Source organism: Triturus cristatus, chromosome 6 (assembly GCF_964204655.1).
Source record: "Triturus cristatus chromosome 6, aTriCri1.1, whole genome shotgun sequence".
NCBI classification, from domain to species: domain Eukaryota; kingdom Metazoa; phylum Chordata; class Amphibia; order Caudata; family Salamandridae; genus Triturus; species Triturus cristatus.
In genome coordinates, this window is record NC_140589.1 from 1,731,180,035 (window position 1) to 1,731,201,327 (window position 21,293).

Consider the following 21,293-nt stretch of genomic DNA (forward strand, 5'->3'; position numbering starts at 1 on the left):
CATTTGGAAAGGAGGGCGGAGGAAAAGGATGCAGAAAAAGTGATTAGGAAACTTGGGGCCATATTATCAAGGAACAGCGATAACATTATCGCCGCTTTAGCGGCAGGAAACTGCCGCTAAAGCGGCAATAATGGGCTTGATAATACGCCCTTGTGAATTCCCATAGAAGCCCATGTTCACACCAGAACCTGGGCTTCTATGGGAATTCACAAGGGCATATTATCAAGTTCATTATTATCCGCTTTAGCGCAGTTTCCTGCTGCTAAAGCGGCGATAATGTTATCGCCGTTCCTTGATAATATGGCCCTTGGTTTCCTAGCACTTGGGAAAGGCTGCGGAGCTAGCATGGTCAGAGGGCCGATAACAGTGTCAATGCTTGAATGTCAGATTGTTGCTTGGTCCTAAGTCAAGGCTAGGAAGCTGAATTTAGGTTTCAGTGGGAAATCATATGAATTTTAACCAGGCCAGTGAACATGTACCAACACCTGTTGACCCTGATCAAGCCAGAGGGTAACATGCACCCCATATTTTTGTATCTCTACACTGGTGGCCATTGCATGACTGGTAGGGGCAGGAACGGCTGCCTGTGTTTGTGAGTCACATGCAGCGGGACCAGGTTGATGGCCATACATTCTTTTCCCGTGGGGGTGGCCTTGCGTCTTTTCCATAACTCATAACAACACTTTAGAAAGCTGTAAAGCCTGTTGCTGTACATAACAGTCAAATCCATTCTGACAACATAAGCAACACAAAAACGCACAAGTCTCGAAGAAAAAGGATTTCTTAATTTTATAATCAAAATTAGAACTGTACACAGACAACAGGAGCACACCAGTAGTTTGTGCGAAAAGTATCTTAAATAAAGATCTGTATTCTTACATTCTGATATACATATGTAACATGTTTTATGGCACTGTAACCAGAATCAAGTCAACACATAAAAATAAAGGAAAAACTGTAATTGCTTTTTTTTAAATCCTTCTCACCAAGTTGGCGCGTCTTGCATCTTTATACTAAGCACCCAGTCCTAACCTGTTTGCACACTCAAAACAAATTATTGCACAAGAAGCCACTGAAGGCATATAATGGTCAAGTTCCATGTTGTTGTAACCTCTGAATCCCAAATAGAAAAATATAACATAAACACACCAAAGAAATATTTTCCAATTTTTCTGTGAACAGTGAGCAGTCATTTGCAAATACCAGTATACAGATACTCGTCAGTTCGCTCTCAGTGGGCAAGCCATCTTTGCAAGCAAACCTTTGCAGGTTTCGGCCCACGCTTTTTAGGTAAGTAGCCATTTACTCCATCACCCCAGCTGTCCAGTACAGAGCTACTTGCTTCAGTCTATGAACCTGCACAGACTACGAGCCATAAGCTGAGTAAGAAGCAGGAAGCCAAGAATGTTGTTGCCTAAAAGAAAAACTATTTGCCTGTTGAGCTTTTATTCTCTTGCCAACATCAGACGTGAGTGGGAAGTGCTTTGGAAGAAATGAAATACACCCTTGGCTTATTTTCCTTCATGGATCCGTTTCGGCGTTCATTTTGTAATCCACTGGGATCTCTCCCCCCTACATTAGCATGAACAGGGTGAACAGTCAAAGAGTTCTGCTGTGAAAAGCTTTCTTCCTCAGCTTTTGTTATACCACAGTCTCCACCCCAAGGAGTTTGGGAGTCAGGATACGAGGGGTCACCCCGTTATTTAGGTCTTCTTCAAACTCCAATAGCTGCCCCATAAAGTTAAGGTTTGGAGAAATGATTGGTCGCTTTCCTTTGACAAATTTGTAGGCGTCGGTCATGGTCATCCGCGTGTGCTTCATCAGGTACGCGATCACAATGGTGGCTGAGCGGGAGACGCCGGCTTGGCAGTGGATGAGCAAACCTTTGCCACATTGATGAGCTTCCTCTGCAAGGTTAAAAGAAACAATACAGTCAATGAGCTGGCTTCAACGGGTCACACAAAGCATGGATGTGTTTAGTATTTGCATGCAGCATGTAAAGCATTCTATGAGCCACAGTATATAATGTGATTTGGTACACAAAAATAGGATAAAAGTACACATAATAACACAACACAGTTTTATTACTAAATTAATGGAAACCCATGATTCATAGATATTCGCACACAATAAATGATGGGAATCCATTTTGTTTCACTTTTTAACTGAGAATCAGCAGACCATGTTTGTGGTAAATATATTGCGCTCCTTTCCAATGTTTTGACCAGTGCATAAAAGAATACAAACTGACATTTGGGGATGTAATGAAAACTTATGGCTTGGGAACATTTGTTCAGTTGTGGAGTAAACTCTTCTTTATAGGTCAACTCAAGGACCGATTATAGGAGGCAGCCAGTCTCTATCCAGTCAGCAGAAAATTAAGATATAAATGTGCTGGAAAAGTAGGGGTGGTAATATATCGCACTTCGCGACAGAATCGGCAGGTTCTGGGCAAATTCTTCCAATTGCCGCGTGGCTGAGTTTTTTTCTCGAGCGCGGCTCGCAAACAATAAGCTGCTGAGCGCTAGTGATATTTGGCGTTCCCTAGCATGATATTTAATCACTAAGAGGGCACCTGGTGAGATTACTCAAATGCTGGTGGTCGTGGGCGATCGCGACTGCTTGCTGTCATAAAGCTGCCGCTCGAGTACAAAATCTACTTGAGCTGCAGCAAAATCAACCTGAGAAATTGCACTTTGTGGCACACTGAGTGGTGCTGTTTGCGATGATTTTTCAGTGCGGAACAAGCTCCTGGTGCTAAATCACAGCACAAGCAGCACAACATGCCTATTTCTGCCCGTTTGCAGAATTCTGTGGAATCTCGCAGTTTTTTTTGTAACTCCACGAGTTCCGCCCAGGCCTATGGAAAAGTTAAAAAATCGCAATATGCAAAATGTGCTGAAGGTTCAGGTTGTCTGTGGGAGCCAGATATAGTTATCTTGGCTTACTCATGCCTCCAACAAGTTAGAGCCTTGGGGTAGGAAGCGTCTTTTGCCTAGGAATTATAACATGTAGATAGACTAGGCGTTGTTGATGGAGGCATGTCAGAGACAGAGTAAGCCTCACTTAAAGATTGGGAAACAGCATAGTGACTTTACCTTTGAGCTCCTTTAGCTTGCTTAGAAAGGGAGTATTATCAGTCACTTCTCTAGCAAGGTACATTTTATGGTGCCAGGATGAGGCTGAATGTGCTGCCTTGAGGGGTTTGGACATCTATTCGGAAAGGTATTGGAGCTGGAATTTCAGGCTGAAGACCTGACGCATTTTCTCCTGCTTGGCCTCCATTACGAGGTAGCCAAGCAGGAGATCCTCAGCCCACATTTTATAAATTTCAAATCAATGAACGATGGAAAGTATTCATTTTTTATGTGAAGGGGAAGAGGTGAAGCCGAAGTATGCTCTGCGAAACTTGGCAAAAGAAACATTATTAAACCGTGTGCTGTGTGTATAATTGGTGATACTGCCACGTTTACTTTTTTCTATCACGCAATTTTAACTGCTAATTTTATGTATTTTATTGGCGTAATCCGGTGAATAAATTGCCTGAATTTATGTAGGACAAGTAGATTGTCCCTCATCAGAAGAGTGCAAAAGATTCATTCAGGGGTTCTGCAAAGCACCACACAACATAGACTGCCATACAAAACTTGTTGGAGATAAACCAAGAGCTTGTTTGATCAAGTGGAATGCAGTATTTATTGTGGTAAATCCTTAGGTGTGGGAGGCCCACGGGGAATCTTGCAGCCCTTTCAAAGTGGCAGGCTGAATGAACTTGGGCAAGTCACTGGCTGTCGGGTGGCGTGAGTCAGATGGTACCCGCTAACTCTTGAGCACCGCCTTTGCTGAGAAGGTGTGTGCTGCCCCAATCCCCAGGTCCCCAAATGAAATAGCCAACTCAAGGGTGTTCCTAAGTGCTATGCCGTGCTTGCTAGCACACCATTTTATTATAATTGAATATGAGCTTATACATTTGAAAGAGAACTAGCCACATGATAAGCAACTCCAGCCTGTCAAAATGTGTGATTACTGTATGGAGCTTAATGTTCCCTGTAATAGGAAGAAAAGTGCCACAGTGCCCCCGTGGTGTCCAAAATGACACTGGACCACAGAGTGTACCATCACACACTTTGCAGTTGCTTCGTGTAAATTGTACCAGCCACCTAAGAAAGATGATATTTATGCTAGCTTACAATGAGTGGTGTGATTATGTTCTAGGTGTGACATATGTTTTGCTTTTGAGGGATTCCTCCTCATACACAAACATGCACTAGCTTAATGTCATACTCTTCAAGAGAAAGCAAGGCACTTATTCAGGATTCACTTCTCTTGCACAGAGCTTTTGTCAAAGACCAACCCTTCGCTACAGGGTGCAGTGATCTCACAAATAACCCCATCAAAAAGCTCTGCACTACCTTACTTGTGAGTAGATCACTAGTCTGGGAAAGGACCTCTTTGTACCTGCTGCTAACCCTAAAGTGTCTGCCCCATCTCACATTCTCAGACTCAGCAATCCAAGAGGACATATCCTATAAACTTGAGATTTCCTAAAAATCACATCTAGGGATTTCTCATAGTTTGAAAAACCCCATCACATAGAGCTGTGAAAAACACACCTCCGTCAATGAAGTTTGGTACATTAACGACAGTTATGGACATAAATAGGTTCAGCTTTGCATTTTAGCTGTGTGTTTACTGTGCAATATGTGGTCTGTGAAGTGGGCAAGAGCATTGCAACTTGTAACTTTAACCTCAATCCCATAAGGAGTTCTGGGTAAACATTATAAACAAAACACCCAGTTTTGCCATTACAATCTTCCCAAAATGGCATCGGCGTACCACTGAGCCACCTTCTCACCACCATTAAAAACACAGATGAGGTATACCACTCAGACAACCAGTCTTAACACCAAACTTGCCACAAGTAAGGAATATACACAATGTTAATAAATGACAGTGCAAAGGTGTATGCCCTTGCCATACAGCTGCCTCACCTTGGTTGCACGGGAATAACGGAGCGAAAACTCTAGAGCAGGCCTGCGCACAGCACACTTTACACATTTTCTTTATAGAAGCCATTAGTGGAGATTTGCGAAAGCCCCCAAAATTGCAGCATCATGCACATTATCTTATATACATTATTCTACAAAGCCATGTACAGCATTAGTACATGTCTGACCGTTAACAAAAGGGAAGGGCAATAAATGTAGGACTACTGAAATGGAACAAAGAAGGCATTGCCTAATGGTAAAGCATTGAACCTGTCAGCTATAAAGACTGCAAGTCAATGACAAGCATTGACCGCGCGGCAGTAAAAGTAACGCCGCGTGGCCATAAAAGCAAAAGTCATCGCGAGCGCGATCGCTCTGGAAGCGAAAGTGATCACGATGACACGCTAAAGCACAGTCTTCAAAGTGCTGCTGGCGGCCGGCTGCGCGCGTGCGCGATCGCATGAACGCAAGCGCTAGGCCAGCCTTTATGAACCTGGGTCCCATCAACCAGGAGTAGAATCTCAAAGGAGAAAAAACACAGGGCGCAAACCAATTACTTAAGGGGCAATAAGCATGTTCGCACATACTACGGGTGCATTGTGATGTGGCTACGGAAGGCGTTAGCCATTCTTTTATAGAGGAGGACAGGGAACAAGAAACAATAGTCACATCACAGGCCTCCAAACTGTATTGGTAGAAACGTGGAATGCCCACTTAGCACATGTTTCAGCAGAATGTGCTGCAGTGTTCCCACTAGAGGAGGCCCCTCCCTCAGGGCAACGTGCACGACACACAAACTTGGCAGACCAAAAGGAGTGCGCCCATACGTCCTTTTGCCTTTTAGAGGTATGCAACAAACTGATAGGGAGAGCCCAACCATGGTTCTGCTCTAGCCCTTAGAGCCCACGCGCGAGCCAAGCCCTCAAAATAGTTGACTTGTAAATTATGCAGCTAACATCACGTAAGGGTACGATGAGGCGCACTCAATTTAAAACAAGCATTGGCCGCGCGGCAGTAAAAGTAACGCCACGCGGCCATAAAAGCAAAAGTCATCGCGATCGCTCTGGAAGCGAAAGTGATTGCGATTGCGATGACACGCTAAAGCACAGTCTTCAAAGTGCTGCTGGTGGCCGGCTGCGCGCGTGCACGATCGCGTGAACGCAAGCGCTAGGCCAGCCAGCAGCACTTTGAAAATCTCACATACAAAATGTCTCTCGGAGCCAGCGCATGCGCTGGGCTCAGCGAGACCTAATAAGCAGCAAGCAGAACACTTGTCTCTTACCGACATTCGAATATGTTTCCTCTTAAACATATTCCTGGTAGACTTATTGCACGGGCAATGGTCGAGACAGCTCTTTGGCTAAATCTAAAAATAATTGCCTCAGTCTCAAATATATTGTCATTTACATGTACATTTTAGGCGATAGTAGCATAAAAGTAGAGTGAGGGAGATCACAACATAGGGATATTATCTTCCTGAACTTCCTTCTTCCAATCTGTAATGTAATATAATGGAAGGTGGATTTGTAGAGCACTGCTTGCCAACTGTGAGGGCAGCCAGGCGCTGACTAGGGAGTGTAGGCATCTGGTGAGGCTGGACCTGAAAACAGGAAGTCTTGATGGTCTCGCAAGAAGACTAACTGATTAGCCAGGTCTTCCACTTCTTGCAGAATTCAAGAAGTGAGGATGCCCTGATGTGTTGGGGAGGTCATTCCAGGAATTGGCGGCTTGGCAGGAGAATGATTAACCTCCCGTTCTGCTTCTGTGGATGTGGGGGGCGGAGGTGAGAGTGATGCTGAGGTAAGTTGCCTGGTGGATTGGCAGAAGTGAAGTTGGTGATTGAGGAATGTGGGTCCCGTGCTGTGTAATTACTTGAATGCGTGTGTGAGAAGTTTGAACTGGCAGCCCTTCCGGATGGGGAGCGCTTACTCTGTTTTATTTTCCCAACACTCTTATTTCACTGAGATCAAGAGCTTGCTCCAATGAACTACATGCTAACCTTTGCTAGGTCTGTCACCTCCCTCAAATCCTACTTTTTCTTCCCGCACCCAAAATGTATAGCATTGTTGCTATGGTGCAGGCTGATTAGGAGTTCTCGTGCCTCTTCCATATTTGGTTACATGGTGGTTCAGCGAGGTAGGCCCAATCCGTGGGCCACTGGCACTACAAAGGAGCCACAGGTGTTAAAAAGGTGCAAGCAAGTGAAATGGGCCCATTTGCACTGGTTTCATTGTGCAAGTGGCTTCTTTTTCCACACGTGATATTCAGAGTCCGAGCTGCCCCACATGCTACAGTGGCTCTCATGCAACCCTGAATTCTTCCCTTGCAATTCTAAACAAACCCCAAAAGGTGCCCTCAGCAACCAGTCCTGAATAGAGCTTATCAAAAGAATGGGTTTTAAATAAAAATAGGTACAAAACCTGTACAGAGAAGGGTTTGTTGTAAGATTGCCTGTGACTCTCCCTGTACAGCTTTTATTAAAGGGTGCCAGTGTCAAGCAGGCACTTCCGGCTCAGAGCCTCCTATCTGGAGATGTCAGCTTATACTAGGCAGCCCACTCAGCACCCAGCATGTCTGGTCATGTTTTAAATGAAGACATTACCTTGGGGTTCTTCTAAACGAGAAAGGATGTGGCATAACGCACAATGGGCTTTAACTTCAGCTGAAAGCGAAGCTATTTCATCCCGCCGAGGACGGTATCGTCCTTTCATTTGATATCAGTTAAAAATAGCCTCCAGATTAACATTTTAATTGAAAGGCACTTGCAGACACGCATCAGCCTGCATTTCATGTGCCTACTCAGTGTGCCGTTTTTTAAATGTGCTATGACAAAGCAAGGTGCGACTAGAAGATGCTTCTGTGTGGAAAGCGTGCACATGGTTAGTTTCATAGTAAGTAAGTGCTTTGGTGGTAGAATGGTCCCACTAACCAGGGCTTTAAGTGGGGGGGGAAACTGGGGGTGCTCTAAAAGGGGTGGGGCAAACCTCAAAGGGTTTTGGCCTATCTAAGTAGGGGCGTGGTCTAAATAAAGATAACTATTGTAGCAGTTCCCCTTGCTCTGACAAGCCGTCAGCTCTAGGACTCCTCAGAGTGTCATCAGATTTGGAATTCCCTGTTCTGGCTTGCTCTCTCCCTTCCTTATTACAGCAAGGCTATGTATGAACAGTAGCGGCACGTGGATTTTGTGGTTTGGTGCTCAGACCAGACTAGTTCTGCAGTGCTCCGCACCGTCCGATCTGGTTACGTCTATCAGATAGGTCCAGTTCACATAAAGTTTCTAAAAAGGTATCTTATCATTGGAATGAGGAGTTTTTGAAAAACATGGCGTCCGTTCGGTACTTACATAAACTGGAAAACCCGGACAGGGTGTACCCAAATGTCAATGTCGAGAGCTCTGCCGGCCTCGGGCATATGCGCGATACTCAACTCAGAAACTGGCAATCGAAGAGGTACCTCAGAATCGGAGGACCGAAGTGGACTTTAAAGGAAGACCTTATAATCGAGCTCAGGCGCGCAGCACCCATTGGGTTCAAAGGGCTTCAGCCCACCCCCCCCCCCCGTTGTGTGTGGCAGCCCAGGCTGAGACAGCTTCCCGGGCACACACACAGCCGCACCCGAGTACTTCACAGGTCTTTAAAAGACCATTTGCATGTTAATGATTCTTTGTAGTTTTTTCACCCCTTCTTAGAGCCCCTGCATCTCCACACTTCCTACTACTGGAATAATGACCCCCCCCAAACTCTTTCCTTAGCCCCTCTGGAAATTTGGCTCTAGTTGCGTCTCTGATCGAGCTGGTGTGGGGATGCCATGGGTACTGGGAGCGCATTAGCTTGAATTGCTTAAGTATGTGTGGAACAAGAGTCCAAGAAAAAAAAAAAGATAACGGGCTACCTCTGCGAGGACCGAAAATAGAGACCCGTTTCGAGGCCCCCTGAAAATAACTGCCGGTGCTCAGACCCGGCCCACTTAAAGCTCTGCCATTAACGTATGTTCTGATCACGGCTTATCACTTAAACAAAAGTATGTGATCCTCTGCAAATCCCTTCTTTGGCGTGCTCTCCTGTGGCTGCTGTTACATTAATTACAAACAAACTAAAACCAGTGTTAAGCAAACAACTTGCAAAAATGCCTATACTGTATTCCCAAGTTATCCCTTTCCTTCACAGCCTGGCAAGCGAGACCGATTGACATTGCCAATGCTTGTTAAAAAGGCATTCGTCCTGCAAAGACGCTAGATCAAACTCGACAAGAACAACAATTCCCAACATGGAGCCTATGCCTTCGTGTTTGGACAGGAAGTTGTTAAAATTCCATAAATCGGAGTTTGGTTATTTTAAATTTCAGCAGACTGACCCCAGCTCTGTTCCAAGATGGCGCGGTGATGTCATGTTCACCGCTAACATCTGCCGTGATCTGAAGGTCACGAGCTTGAAACCCGGCAAGGCGGGCTCGTCTTTCCGCCCTTCCTAGATTGCTAACATTGGGTAATAGGACCGTCTCTTATTTACAGCGCCTAGAAACGTTGAGGCCGTTTTTAATACATTTTTATTTCTTCGGGATTTAAGAAGCAGAGAACAAAATGGGATCACCTGAGAACTGCCCGGATACTGTGGCACAAGAAAGTTTAATACAGGCACCTCGAATGCCATTACACCAGGACCGCTAAGAATAGCCCATGTTTAGTCAGACTTGTAGGATAAACTTGGCTGTGGGAAATGTCAGGGTAAAATTAGTCAAGTGTCTGGCTTTGAAGCCATGTTGCCCTGCCCTCTGTGCCAGCAGGTCATATTACTGTAATTCGGGACGGCTTTTAAAACAAACAGGGCTGCGCGGCGGGTTCTCGGGAGGGAATCGTTGCCTTATATCACTCAGTGTAAACAGGGCAGGCACGTGCGAAGCTTCCAGAGCGGGACAGCTGTCCGGCTGAAACCGGAGCGCCAGATGGATAGAAAGTGTGAATCACACATGCATTCATTTTTAATTCAAACGTGATTTCACTTATGAACTTGTAGTTAACCTCGCATGTGCACACATGCATACTTACATATGGACCCAATGCTCTCATGCATTTGTATACGGTTCTAGACATGTCAATGAATGCATTGGTGCACCCAGTCCCGCCTTTACCCAACACTCGCGTTGCATTTATGCATGGACTTTGGCACACTGTGCAGCTGTGTCATCGCTGCCACATTTTGGCTTGACCCTGAAATGTCTCCTACATTCTTTTTTGTTTGGAAACAGGATGTGTGGACCGCAATCCTGAGGGGCTTATCACATTTGGAACTCGCTGTGGTCACACGATTGGTGAACTCAGAGAAGAGACACTAAACTGGTCTCTCCACTCTGTGTGCTCGAGGTGGCAGCCTTTCTTCCTTTTGGCTCTCAGAAGATCGATTGGACCTGGACATGAGTGGACCCTCCTGCTATAGGTGGGTCCAGCGTCACGAGCTGAGAGCATCCCTTGAAGGGCCTGCTGAAGCTCTACTGGCCTGGCTGGCTTCTGGTGATTCTGTCTGCATGGAGTCCCTGGCCCGCCCAATGAAACTAGAGATGTGGGCCAAGCCAGGGCTTTAAGTTAGATGAAAAAACTGTGGGGTCACTCAAAGGGGCATGGCCGATGTAATTATGGGCGTTGCTTAAAAATACACAAGCTTAAAATCTGTACTTAGCATAGTGTGCCGCCTGACTGGTCATTTTCTGCTTCTGTCATTGCATCCAGCTATATAATACAACAAGTAATATTACACCTACAACATGCCAGGAGTATTGGCTTTGCCAATGGTTGTTAGTTGCATAAGAGAAATAAGCAACAACTATGGCTTCATTGTATATAACATTCAAAATGCTTCAATTCTGAAATATGAGACTGTGAAAGGACTATAGCGAGTCTCTTTGAAGTTACATCAAAGGCAGTGAAGGATGATACTGCTGCAGAGGTAAGATTTATTTTTTCATCCTGTGGGTGACGGCAAAATTAGAGAGCCCGATAGGGACCTGTCTCGGCACGTGCTTTTGGGCCCAGCCCACTTAAAGCCCTGGACAAAGCATGTATCAGCAGCGTGTAGCTCTTCCCAACGACCGACTGTGAGTTGCACGATGGACCTTTCTGCTACAACCACCTGCAAGTGAGACTGAGTTGTGACTTTGCCGGGTGCCCACCCTCCTTTGCACCACCTTTACTTTATATCACCGATTAATTTGTGTGCGATGGTCCAGAAGGCAGTTGGCTAGCCAGCTAGGCGGATCTAAGGGGACCTGGATGGTGTGGGTGAATCATTGTGTGGTTTTAGGATTGCATCTCATATCGTGGCCAAAACATGCTTCTCTGGCAACCTCAGGTGCTTCTCATGACGTGAGGAGCCGCAAAGCCCAGAGTCTCTAGGCCCTCAAGGTAGCAAGAGATCCTTGTCCCAGGAGACAAACCAGGGCATCTATATGAATCCCTAGTTCCGGGTAATACACACACGAACTCTGAGACCCTCTCCTTTATCTTTCAGACAGAGGTGCATTGTAACGCGTGCTTTCTGTGCTGCTTTAGATGCTCACAAACCTCCAGGGCTATGAACCCTACATGTCACAGTCGAACTGCAAAGAGCCTGTTTCAGCAGGAAGACTGTATCCTCCTTTTGTTACAAAACGTCTCTGGCTGTCAAAACCAGTCTGTGAGCAGTAGCTGTCTGCAGCCACAGTGTCACAGTACTACTGACTCTGTACAGCAGCTTTCTGGTTTTCAGTCTTTACATTTGAGGTGTGGTCCGATCTTCCTGCACACTACAGCTTAGCAAACATTAGAGCGTGTGCACAGCCAGGGGCCGGGCATTATTGCTGCATTGTTGCATTATCCTTATGCACGGAATATATTTTTAGTGTTATTCATGCTTTGCTGACCTATATTTTATACTGTACTTACACACATGCACACACACACACATATATTACATTGTTGACTTTCTCGCCAGGGAAGAGGTATATATACTGATCAGTAGCTTGTTTTAAATGTATTTGTATAAAAATTGCAGTGGCGCTGTGAAATAAACGGACGAATTTCGACCAGACATGGTCTTGCTCACGACTGTTAGCTAATTAGTACTTCTTTACTTTCTTCTTTTTAAAGACATTTCTCACTTTTAAGAATGTGTTTAACCTGCTCGCTTCCCATTGCATCAAGGGACTTCATACATTTACAGTGATTTTTCTCAATTTCATAAGAGGTTTCTTTCACTTACAGCTTAAGTGTTCCATTGGCATGGAAGTGTCTGTATGTTATTCATTTTCATCATTAACATTTCAGTTTGCTTAATTAATCTGGTGGTGTTCGTTATTGATTTAATCTTTATTTTCATCATTTTATTTACTGCCCTTCAGTGAGTAAATAATTCAGTCTCTGCCGCCAGTGATTTATTTAGAGCTGGAATAACCATTTCTCTCCTCCAGAAGGCTCATTCCATGTGCTTATTTACTCCCATCAATGAGCACATTCTAAACACAAAGGCCAAATTAAGGATCCGGTGAAGATACAAGCTGGGTTCATAGTAGGTCAGAAAAATAACACACCCACCACAGCAAGCTGAGTGCAAATACATAAACACCTTTCTAGGGTGCTTTCCCTCGACCTCTTGCTTTTGCCTCGTCTGGTTTTCTGCTGATCTATGTGTTAGCCTTAGAACTATGAGGCCAATGTGCTGGGCTTGTCATATACACACTGGTGATTGGTGTATACATGATTGGCTGATTTGAGTTAGCTGAAAGTCCCTTGTCTGGGGGTGAGACAGATACCTAGGGCATGTCATTCAAAAGCTGCTCCGTGGGTCTGCAGCACTGGTTGTGCCACCCACGGAGGTAGCTCTTCAAACGTGCCACAGGTTTGCCCTGGCCGCGCCTGTGTGTGCAGGTTACTGTTACTTGGCTTGGCATTTAAAAAGCTCAATGCCAAGGTTCGGCCTGTCTCTCGCTACATCTGAGCACTCCCTGGGGGCAGGGTGTAGTGTCAGGAAGAGGCAGGGCATGTGTGCGTGTGTGCTACATGCAGTGGTAGTAAATGGCACCGGTTGCTGTGTTCGGTATGGTGGGGCCTCCTTCTCGCTTGATTAAAATGGAGGATAAGTGGAAAGGATAATAAGCAGTATTACCTACATGCAGAAGAGTAGTAGTATAGTGTTTGAAATCGATGAGTTAGTAATGGCAAATCCTCTCCGGTAATGCAAGGGATTCAATATTACTAATGTGGAAATGCCACTTTGGGAAAGTGGGCATTTCTGTGCTCGTGGCTCTGTGTGCCTGTCAGCATGTCTCCAATCCACTGGGTGCTGGGGGGAGCTACATCTCTGCTTTCCTGATAGACGGCCAAAAACTTGGGGCTCAAAGGGAACTGCAGACCTCTGACTCTGAGGGTTCTTCCTGGGACAGATTTGAGGGGGTGGAATTGGCTCCTGCATTCCAAAGGGCAGGGTGCTGCCCCCACTAAGGATATTGGCAGACAGGACAACATTTAGAGAGGGCCTGTGCATTTCAAAAGTGGCCTTTTGAACTGATGTCATCTTCAAAGGGGATTGTGGGTATAACTACTGGGGCTCTGCCTTCAGGAGTGAGTGACGCTTTTGGGATTTGAACCATACTAAGCTGGTTCAGCACTAGGACATCGACAAGAGGAACCATTGGGGCAGGAGGGAAAGCAACTGGATTATACGCAGAGTTGTGATGGCCTGGGGCTTGTTGTGCTCCAGGAAGGGGACTATCACTTGGTAGATTTTGCCTGGATGTTGCTGGCCTGTAGCTAATTGCCAACTGTCGTGGCCCTGGTCCCTAAGCACTCTCCGAGGGCAAGTTGGCTGCCCTCCTACCCACAAAATCCCAGGGACAGAAAGGATCTCCCCATTCCCACATGATCATAAGGACCATGCAGGATGCAGCTGAAACTGGTGGAAGTGATCGGCGGTTGGGACAAAGACTGTCCTGATGTACGCCGTAATCACACTGTGCATAGGAGTGTGCTCGTAAAGATCAGCGGCCCACCTGGGGTGCCGGAACGTGAGGAGGTCAAGGAGTACTGGGGAGGTTTGCCGAGTCCGAGGGACCCGTGCTTGCAACCGGATATCTGTGCTAGCTCGCACTCCGTAGGGTGTGGTGTCCTAGGGGTGTTTCAGGACGTTTGACGAGTCTGCTGGACCTGAGCTGGAAGCCTAGACTGTCTCCGACCTCCAGATCGGGAGGACAACAATGTTTGACATTGCGGCCTCCATCAAAAGTCGCCACCTCCCTCTCCCAAGACCCATTTCACAAGGTACCCTGTTGTTGAAAATATCATGACTGGACCGAGGGGTCACGTTGTGCCTTGTGTGCACCCACAGCTGGCATCCTGGAGCAACTGCAGCTCAAACGTCCACCTGAGGGGAAACATTTCTCCAATTGGAAGTGAGCCAGCTCCCGGTGTCACATTCTTTTGCCTACGGGGGGGATAGTGATCCCACACTCGTGAAGGTGCCACTAGGTTCCTGAAAGCCAAATGTGGAGGGACGAAACCAAGTAACTGTTTTCTTCTGCTTTAGGTGGTCTCGACAATCTAAATCAAAGTGTCGCCAGCGGGTACATCGTGTATTGTTGGCTGGTGTAGTTTGAGCGGGTGAGGCGCTGGGACATGGGGCGTAGTCAAAACCCGTGATTTCTTGACAATTACAACTGTACTGGGTATGCAATATTGGGAATGCTGTGTTTAATGCTAATGTGTTAGCGGGAAAGTGGAATACCTCTGAACAGCCTGCATATATCTTTCTGTTGTTTTTGATGGGGGAGGGATCGTTTATATTGTGAACTCCTCAGGAAAGTCTGCGCATGGGTTTATGTTGCTTAAGAGGTCGAGGGGATAACTGGGCAAGTGAAAACCTATGGCTAATACATATATGTCCATGCCATTCTGCTGCTAATGGGAGAATTCGACAATTTCATATAACTGTAAAGCATATATCCAATGTGTCTGTAATTTTAACTTCAATGTGAGTGCAATACAAAGACCAGTGTTTTATACGCACGGTGTGGAGTCTTTTTGTAGTGTACTCAGTGTGTTGCGGGGGTGGTGTTGTGTCAATACTTTACACTTTGGCCCTGGGGATTAGCCTGACTGATCTGTGGCAAGCTACCCAAGGGTGAGCACAGGTTATCGGACAAGTGTATCATACTTTCCTATCTAGGACGGTGGAGTCACTTTACCTACATAGCTGCTCCTCAGGCTCAGCATGCTGGGGCCTACAAGAGTTGCTATGTCAACAGTGCTCACTGTGCATGGTTTCTGGCCATGCAAAGTCACACTTTTACTTTTTAATTCAAGGTTCGTTAAATAAATGTGGCATTAATTTTTGATCTGAAAACCCACAAAGCCTGCAACAAGAATGGGAACTGATTTCCAGGTTCAAGAAACCAGTGGCTAGCATCCAGTAACGGCTGTTGCAACACATACTTTTAGTTGCTGCCAGGCAGTAAAATATCTTGGAGACATTAAGCCAAGCTTAGGTATGCAAACCCTCATTAGGCAATGAAAGAAAATGCTCCCTCATGCAATTGAACTTCTTCATTTTTTAAACCCAGGATCTATGAAGGCAGACACTCCACTGCGTCCACTCCACTCTATGCCACTCCACTCTATGCTATTCAACTGTACGCCACTTCACTGTATGCTATTCAACTGTACACCACTCCACTGTATGCTATTCCACTCTACTCCACTCCACTGAACACTAATCCACTGTACGCCAATCCACTCTACGCCATTCCACTGTATGCAAATCCACTCTACGCGCTCCACTCTATGCTATTTCACTCTACCCGACTCTACTATTTCGCCACTCCAGTGTAAGCCACTACACTATACGCCACTCAACCGCACACTACTCCACTCTACGCTATTCCACACTATGCCACTGCAGTGTACGCTATTCCATTGTATGGCACTCCACTGTAAGTTAGTTCACTGTAGCACACTCCACTGTATGCTATTCCACTGTAGCCCACTCTACTTTAAGCCACTCGAGTCTAGGACACTCCACTATAAGCCACTCTACTGTACGCTATCTCTAATCCCCTTCATTGGACTACATTACTCAACTGTATGTCACTCTACAACAGTATATACCACTAGTCTACCACAGTGTACTATATGCCACTTCCCAACTCTCCACTCCACTCTGTGCCATTTGACTGTACTCTACTGTACGACACTTTCCAACACTATACAACATGCCACTCCACTCAGCGGTGCCACACAGCAGTATACTGTATGACACTTTACTACACTGTATGATACACCAAGCAACTCCACTCCAAGCCCCTCTACTCTATAACATAACAATCCACTGTATTGGTTATAATGCGTGAATTACTTCTTCGATTCTTTTGAAACAGCCAGGAATCTTTTAGATCAGTCAACAGAGCTCCAGGATGTTTGGATATGGACCATAAATCTCCATGAATCTGCAATAAGTACAAAGCCTAAATGTATTTAAATCACACATCTTTATTGGTAGGTTTAGGTCACCTTCAAGCTATTATAGGCAACCTCTTAAAAAGGCAATTGATTCCGATCTACTTGTTTTAAAAAATGCTGTAGAACAGGATTCACAGAACACTAATGAAAACCTGAAGGAAAGTAGAAATGAGCATTGGCAAGGCCTATTGTTTAGGCTATAGTATTATAAAGATAATTTTTCACACATGCACGCCCATATACAACACAACTAGCAGCATTGTATGCTTCCTCTCACAGAGGCTTCCTTATGCCACGGTGTCTGGAGCAACCATTAAACCTACATCTGCATTCTGACCTACAAACACCCTAAAAGTACACATATTTATCTGGATGTAGTGAACTAGAATCCTATTTGGAATATAAAAGGAGTTGTGAGTGAGCAAAACTGTATATTGTAGTTTTGCTTTCGAGAGTGCTCACTTTCACACCCGGGGGCTACTTGGCAATATGTATGCAGAAGGAAGTGTCCAAAGTGACCTAAAAGCAGATTATCTAAATGTACATTTTGCTATTGGTGAGAATGTTTTTGATACATTTCAGTGAAGCTGTTTGCTGCACAGGGCTGTTTATAACCTACATGCTGCAGGTTCATATCCCAGAAAGAGAGCTCAGTGGTCTAAGTACCTGTTCCTGAGACCTAATTGTAATCCCCCCACTAGAATCATTACACTTACCTGCTCCCCTACAATGTGCTCGCGGATAACTCTGTATATAACCAACCCATATATATTAGTTATAGCTTCATCTAACTTGTTTTGTCAATGTACCCATTCTTGCTTTCTTTACAATATTTTAGGAATATTAAAACACACTGTGTACTGTTAGCTTCTTCTCTCACCCTTCTTACTCATGCAATGTCATGTCTGCAGTACATTGCGTTACATTGTTACTCAAACCTCTTAAATCACTCTTGTAGCTGCTCTGTTTGTTTGTTTTGATTTACAGCAAGAAATAAAGGGTCTTTAATCATTTCCAGTTCACCTTCTAATCAATGAATGCACTCAACGCATGATAAGGTATGATCTATTCGAGTGCAAGGAATTTAAAAATCTTCCTCTCTTCTGCCCAAACCAAGTAATGGGGGAGAAGGAACATGCTACCGAGTCCACATTTTTGCAATAAATATCGAAAAGCCTTACGTTAGACCAGCATACTCAAATCTGATGCACATTTATTGGACATCATTTAGTCAGCCGCGGTCCATGCAGGTAAAAACAGTGGGCGGTGGAATCCGCGGGGGGGGGGGCGTGGTGGGAATTTCGACATACGTCCAAGCGGGAACAAATTATTATTTATTTAATTTTCCCTCGCAGTCGTATGTTGAAATCCCCCCCTCCACCCGGCCCTACCGCCCCACCTCTTTTACCTGCACGGACCGCGGCTGCATTGAGCAGATGCATGATATCAAACCTGGATGGAGATTTCTTCCACTCGATTCAGCCCACTCAGTACTTTTTTCCTACTCTGAGTGTAAACTAGTTCTGGACTTAACTTAAACATGGCAAAATTTAGCACCCCAATGGCCATACTGCTTTGTAACCAGGAACTCAACAAGAGTGAAGACCTCTCTTCTTCTATGGCACTGCTCCACTGATGAGATCACTGGGGGAAGTATGAATCAGGAATGTGACAAACGTACTAGTCATGTGGCCTAGACCGTAGAGGCTGGTTCCATTCAACATGTTCCCATCACAGAAGGCAGTAGCTCCGCCCCTCAATGATGACAGGCATTTTTGATGTTCACCAACTTTCTGTTCTTCTTCTTATATTATAAAGACCATGAATTGTTAATAGTCGCATTAAGTGATGATCGATTTCGATAATTTAGATTGGGAAAACTAAAATATTTGAATTTATACATCTGCTATTCCACTATTTGATTTCTACATTGTTTAATTTTGTAGCATCCCTGAAACTGTCTAAATAACATCTTCTTAGAGAAGCCTTATACTTGGCTCCCTACCAGTATTCTGAGCCCTGGGAACATCGAAGATGCATTTATTGAGTACTTGATCCCAATCTGGTTTAGAACTAACCAAGGAAACTTTCAATATTCTAATGTTTCAAGAGGCAGGCATGAATGATCATCACAATTCGGGTTTCTTCTAATAGCTGAAATATAATTATCAATTTCAACTTGATCAAAAGTACTATATTCTCAAATCATTGTATGATACTTACCAATGAATTCAAAGGCCTCTTCGAAGTATTGCCTGAGATTCTGCTTGTTGCTGTCAGTGGCGGGCAACCGCTTATAGTTGAAGATACCTTTCTCATAATGATACAGAGGAAGGTGGGTGGTGACATTGACTATGTACTCTATGTTCATCCTCTGCATTGTCTCCAAGTCCTGAGCATCATGTTCATTCCCGAGAAACAGAAAGGGCAATATGGAAGTTAGCTCTGCATTTTCGATGTCAGGGGTGGATGGGATGGACTGAGGTAGTATGGATGGCACCGTCAATGCTCCCCCTCCGTCTGGGCACTCCTGAAGTTGGAGGGAGTTATCACAGAGGTTTTCATGGTTCTGTTTAAAAGTGCTGAGTCCACCTGCAATTGATGAAGTAAAGCTATTAGATTCAAACATAATTTTATAAACTATTGTCAATATGCAAAAAGAACATCTATCAAAAGCAATAATCTTCATGGTGAGAACCAGAACAGTGATTTTTATTTAATGGGGAAATTTGATGTAGACAGTGAGAGAGGCACTTTAGAGCCTAAATTCATAGAGTATAAATGCGTACCAGTCTCGTAATAATAGGTACGCAGCAATGGGGAGTTTAGGCCTTGGCTACGACTGGAGCAGCACAAATTGTAGTATGACGTGAATAGTCAGGAACTAGATACAAACCATGCAGTATCTCCACAGATTTTAATATTATTGGCTGAGACTATAACAGGAAACTGGACCACAGCTCAGTTGCTACCCACAGCATGCTCCGACTAGTGCTATGATCACTGTGCCTCAATAACTAAATCGGAAAAGAACACTCTAAAAATTAAATGCCTCCTGCATGACCAATGTTACTAAACAGCTGCATTTTTTTAAACTGAGAAAAACAATAATTACTATGGCCAAGAATTAGTAAAGTGAATGAGGGAGATGGCGGTTGGAGCATACCAAGGTGGCTGCTCCTGACTCGGCTCTGTGCCTCACCAGCCATCTCATCGGTCCAGGCTATGGCCAATGCTGCCTGCCCCAATTCACAGCAGGGATCTCTGGAATGAGCGTGATCAGGCCGACTTGACTCCGGAGCTGAGAGGAGAGGAGATGAGCAGACAGGGGACTGAGGCCTAGGGACATTGTCACAGCACCAGCCTTTCCTGAGCACGCGGCTGGCTGCCATCTCTGGAGGCGCGATCTTCTCACAGGGCTTTTGCTCTACTCGGACAGCATCCACCTCAATTGGCAGTGGCACCACCGGCATCACGGAGCTCTGGTGACCTGCTCCACCACAGGCGCAGCATAGAGACTCCCTTTGCGGTCTCTGCCTGGGATCACAAGATGCGGCCTCTTGGACACCTGCTAACCCCCCCCCCCCCCACATGTGAGTGACCCCAGTAGCCATTTGCACTGTTACCTTTGTGGCCCCTGAGGACATTTGTGATTTTCTACAGATACTACTGATTGAGGTGACATCCTCCTGGCTCTGCCCCCCTGTTTCCTAGCTGGCCCCTTTTGCTTGGACAACAGGGGTGGAGGAGTGGGCTCAGGAACTGACCCCATCACAGCGGTTACAGCTGCACGCCCTCCCTAGCTACATCATTACCTTTCTGCTGCAGTGGAGTAAGACAGTAGACCTCTCCACCCTACTTTCTGCCTGGACTGGGTCCTGGACCTCGGTTAAGGGGAACTCTTCCCTACACCCTATTGCTACTCGCTCCATCCATTCTCAGCTGAAAGCGCAACGGAGTCCAGGCAGCTTCCAAGTTTCCATCCAGTTGGGCCTCAACTTCTGTGCACTGAAAGAGGTTGACCGGACTCCTAATCCTCTGGGGCCCATGTAGGGCACACAGGCTAGTAGGCGTGCCACTTGAATGATGTCTGGCCAAGGTGCTCTTGGGAGTAACCATTGACTGACGCCTGGACTGAGGAATTGGTATTGCAGATCGCCACCCATGCCTGCAGCACAGCCCACTATCCCCTGTTCAGCCTTCCATGCACCTGAGTCCCTGAATCCATGTGCCCGGTTTCCACATCTTCTCTCCCACATGTTGAATCAATGACTGACTGCCTGCCCAACTGCTTCTCTCAACATGAGACGCTCTCAACCACCTGTGACCCCAGCCATCACCGGTGACTCCTATGCCTGCAGGACCAGACATGGAGGTGCTCCCTAAGGATATTTCGTCCATTGGGTCTACTCTTACGATGCAAGATGCGAAAATGTCCAACCTCTCTACAGAAGTAAGACCTATCAAGCATACCATGGCAATGATTCATACGTGACTGGACAAGGTTGACAACCACATGGATGCCGTTAAAGCCCAGTACAAGCTTCTCCCGGACTGGGGTCTTGATATTGACATTCTCCACCGGAAAGTGACTGACCTGGAGGACAGGGGCAAAGGGATAATTTCAAGATCTACAGAGTCCTGGAGAGTGCGAAACAATCAGACATGATCACCTACTCCATGCTCCCGGAGCTCCTCCACTTGTGCCTCCCAGAGACTCCTAAACTCAAATGGGCGCACTGGCAGCAATTCGGCTGTGTCTCTGATACTAATACCCCTCGCCCAATCATCGCTAGTCAGTTGTGCCACCAACACAACTGAACAATTCT

General features: G+C 45.6%; 1 protein-coding gene across 3 annotated transcripts in view; it reads right to left on the reverse strand.

Moving 5' to 3' along the window:
• Window positions 1–765: 765 nt before the first annotated feature.
• DUSP10 (dual specificity phosphatase 10) overlaps window positions 766–21,293 on the reverse strand; it is a 75,680-nt gene continuing 55,152 nt past the window's right edge. For all 3 annotated transcript variants that reach the window (XM_085612965.1, XM_085612964.1, XM_085612963.1), the window contains exons 3-4: window positions 18,688–19,056; window positions 766–1,907 (exon numbers count right to left, since the gene is read on the reverse strand). In XM_085612965.1, the coding sequence (XP_085469091.1) occupies window positions 1,642–1,907; window positions 18,688–19,056 (635 nt within the window). In that variant the 3' untranslated portion in view covers window positions 766–1,641. The remainder of the gene's footprint in view (window positions 1,908–18,687; window positions 19,057–21,293) is intronic.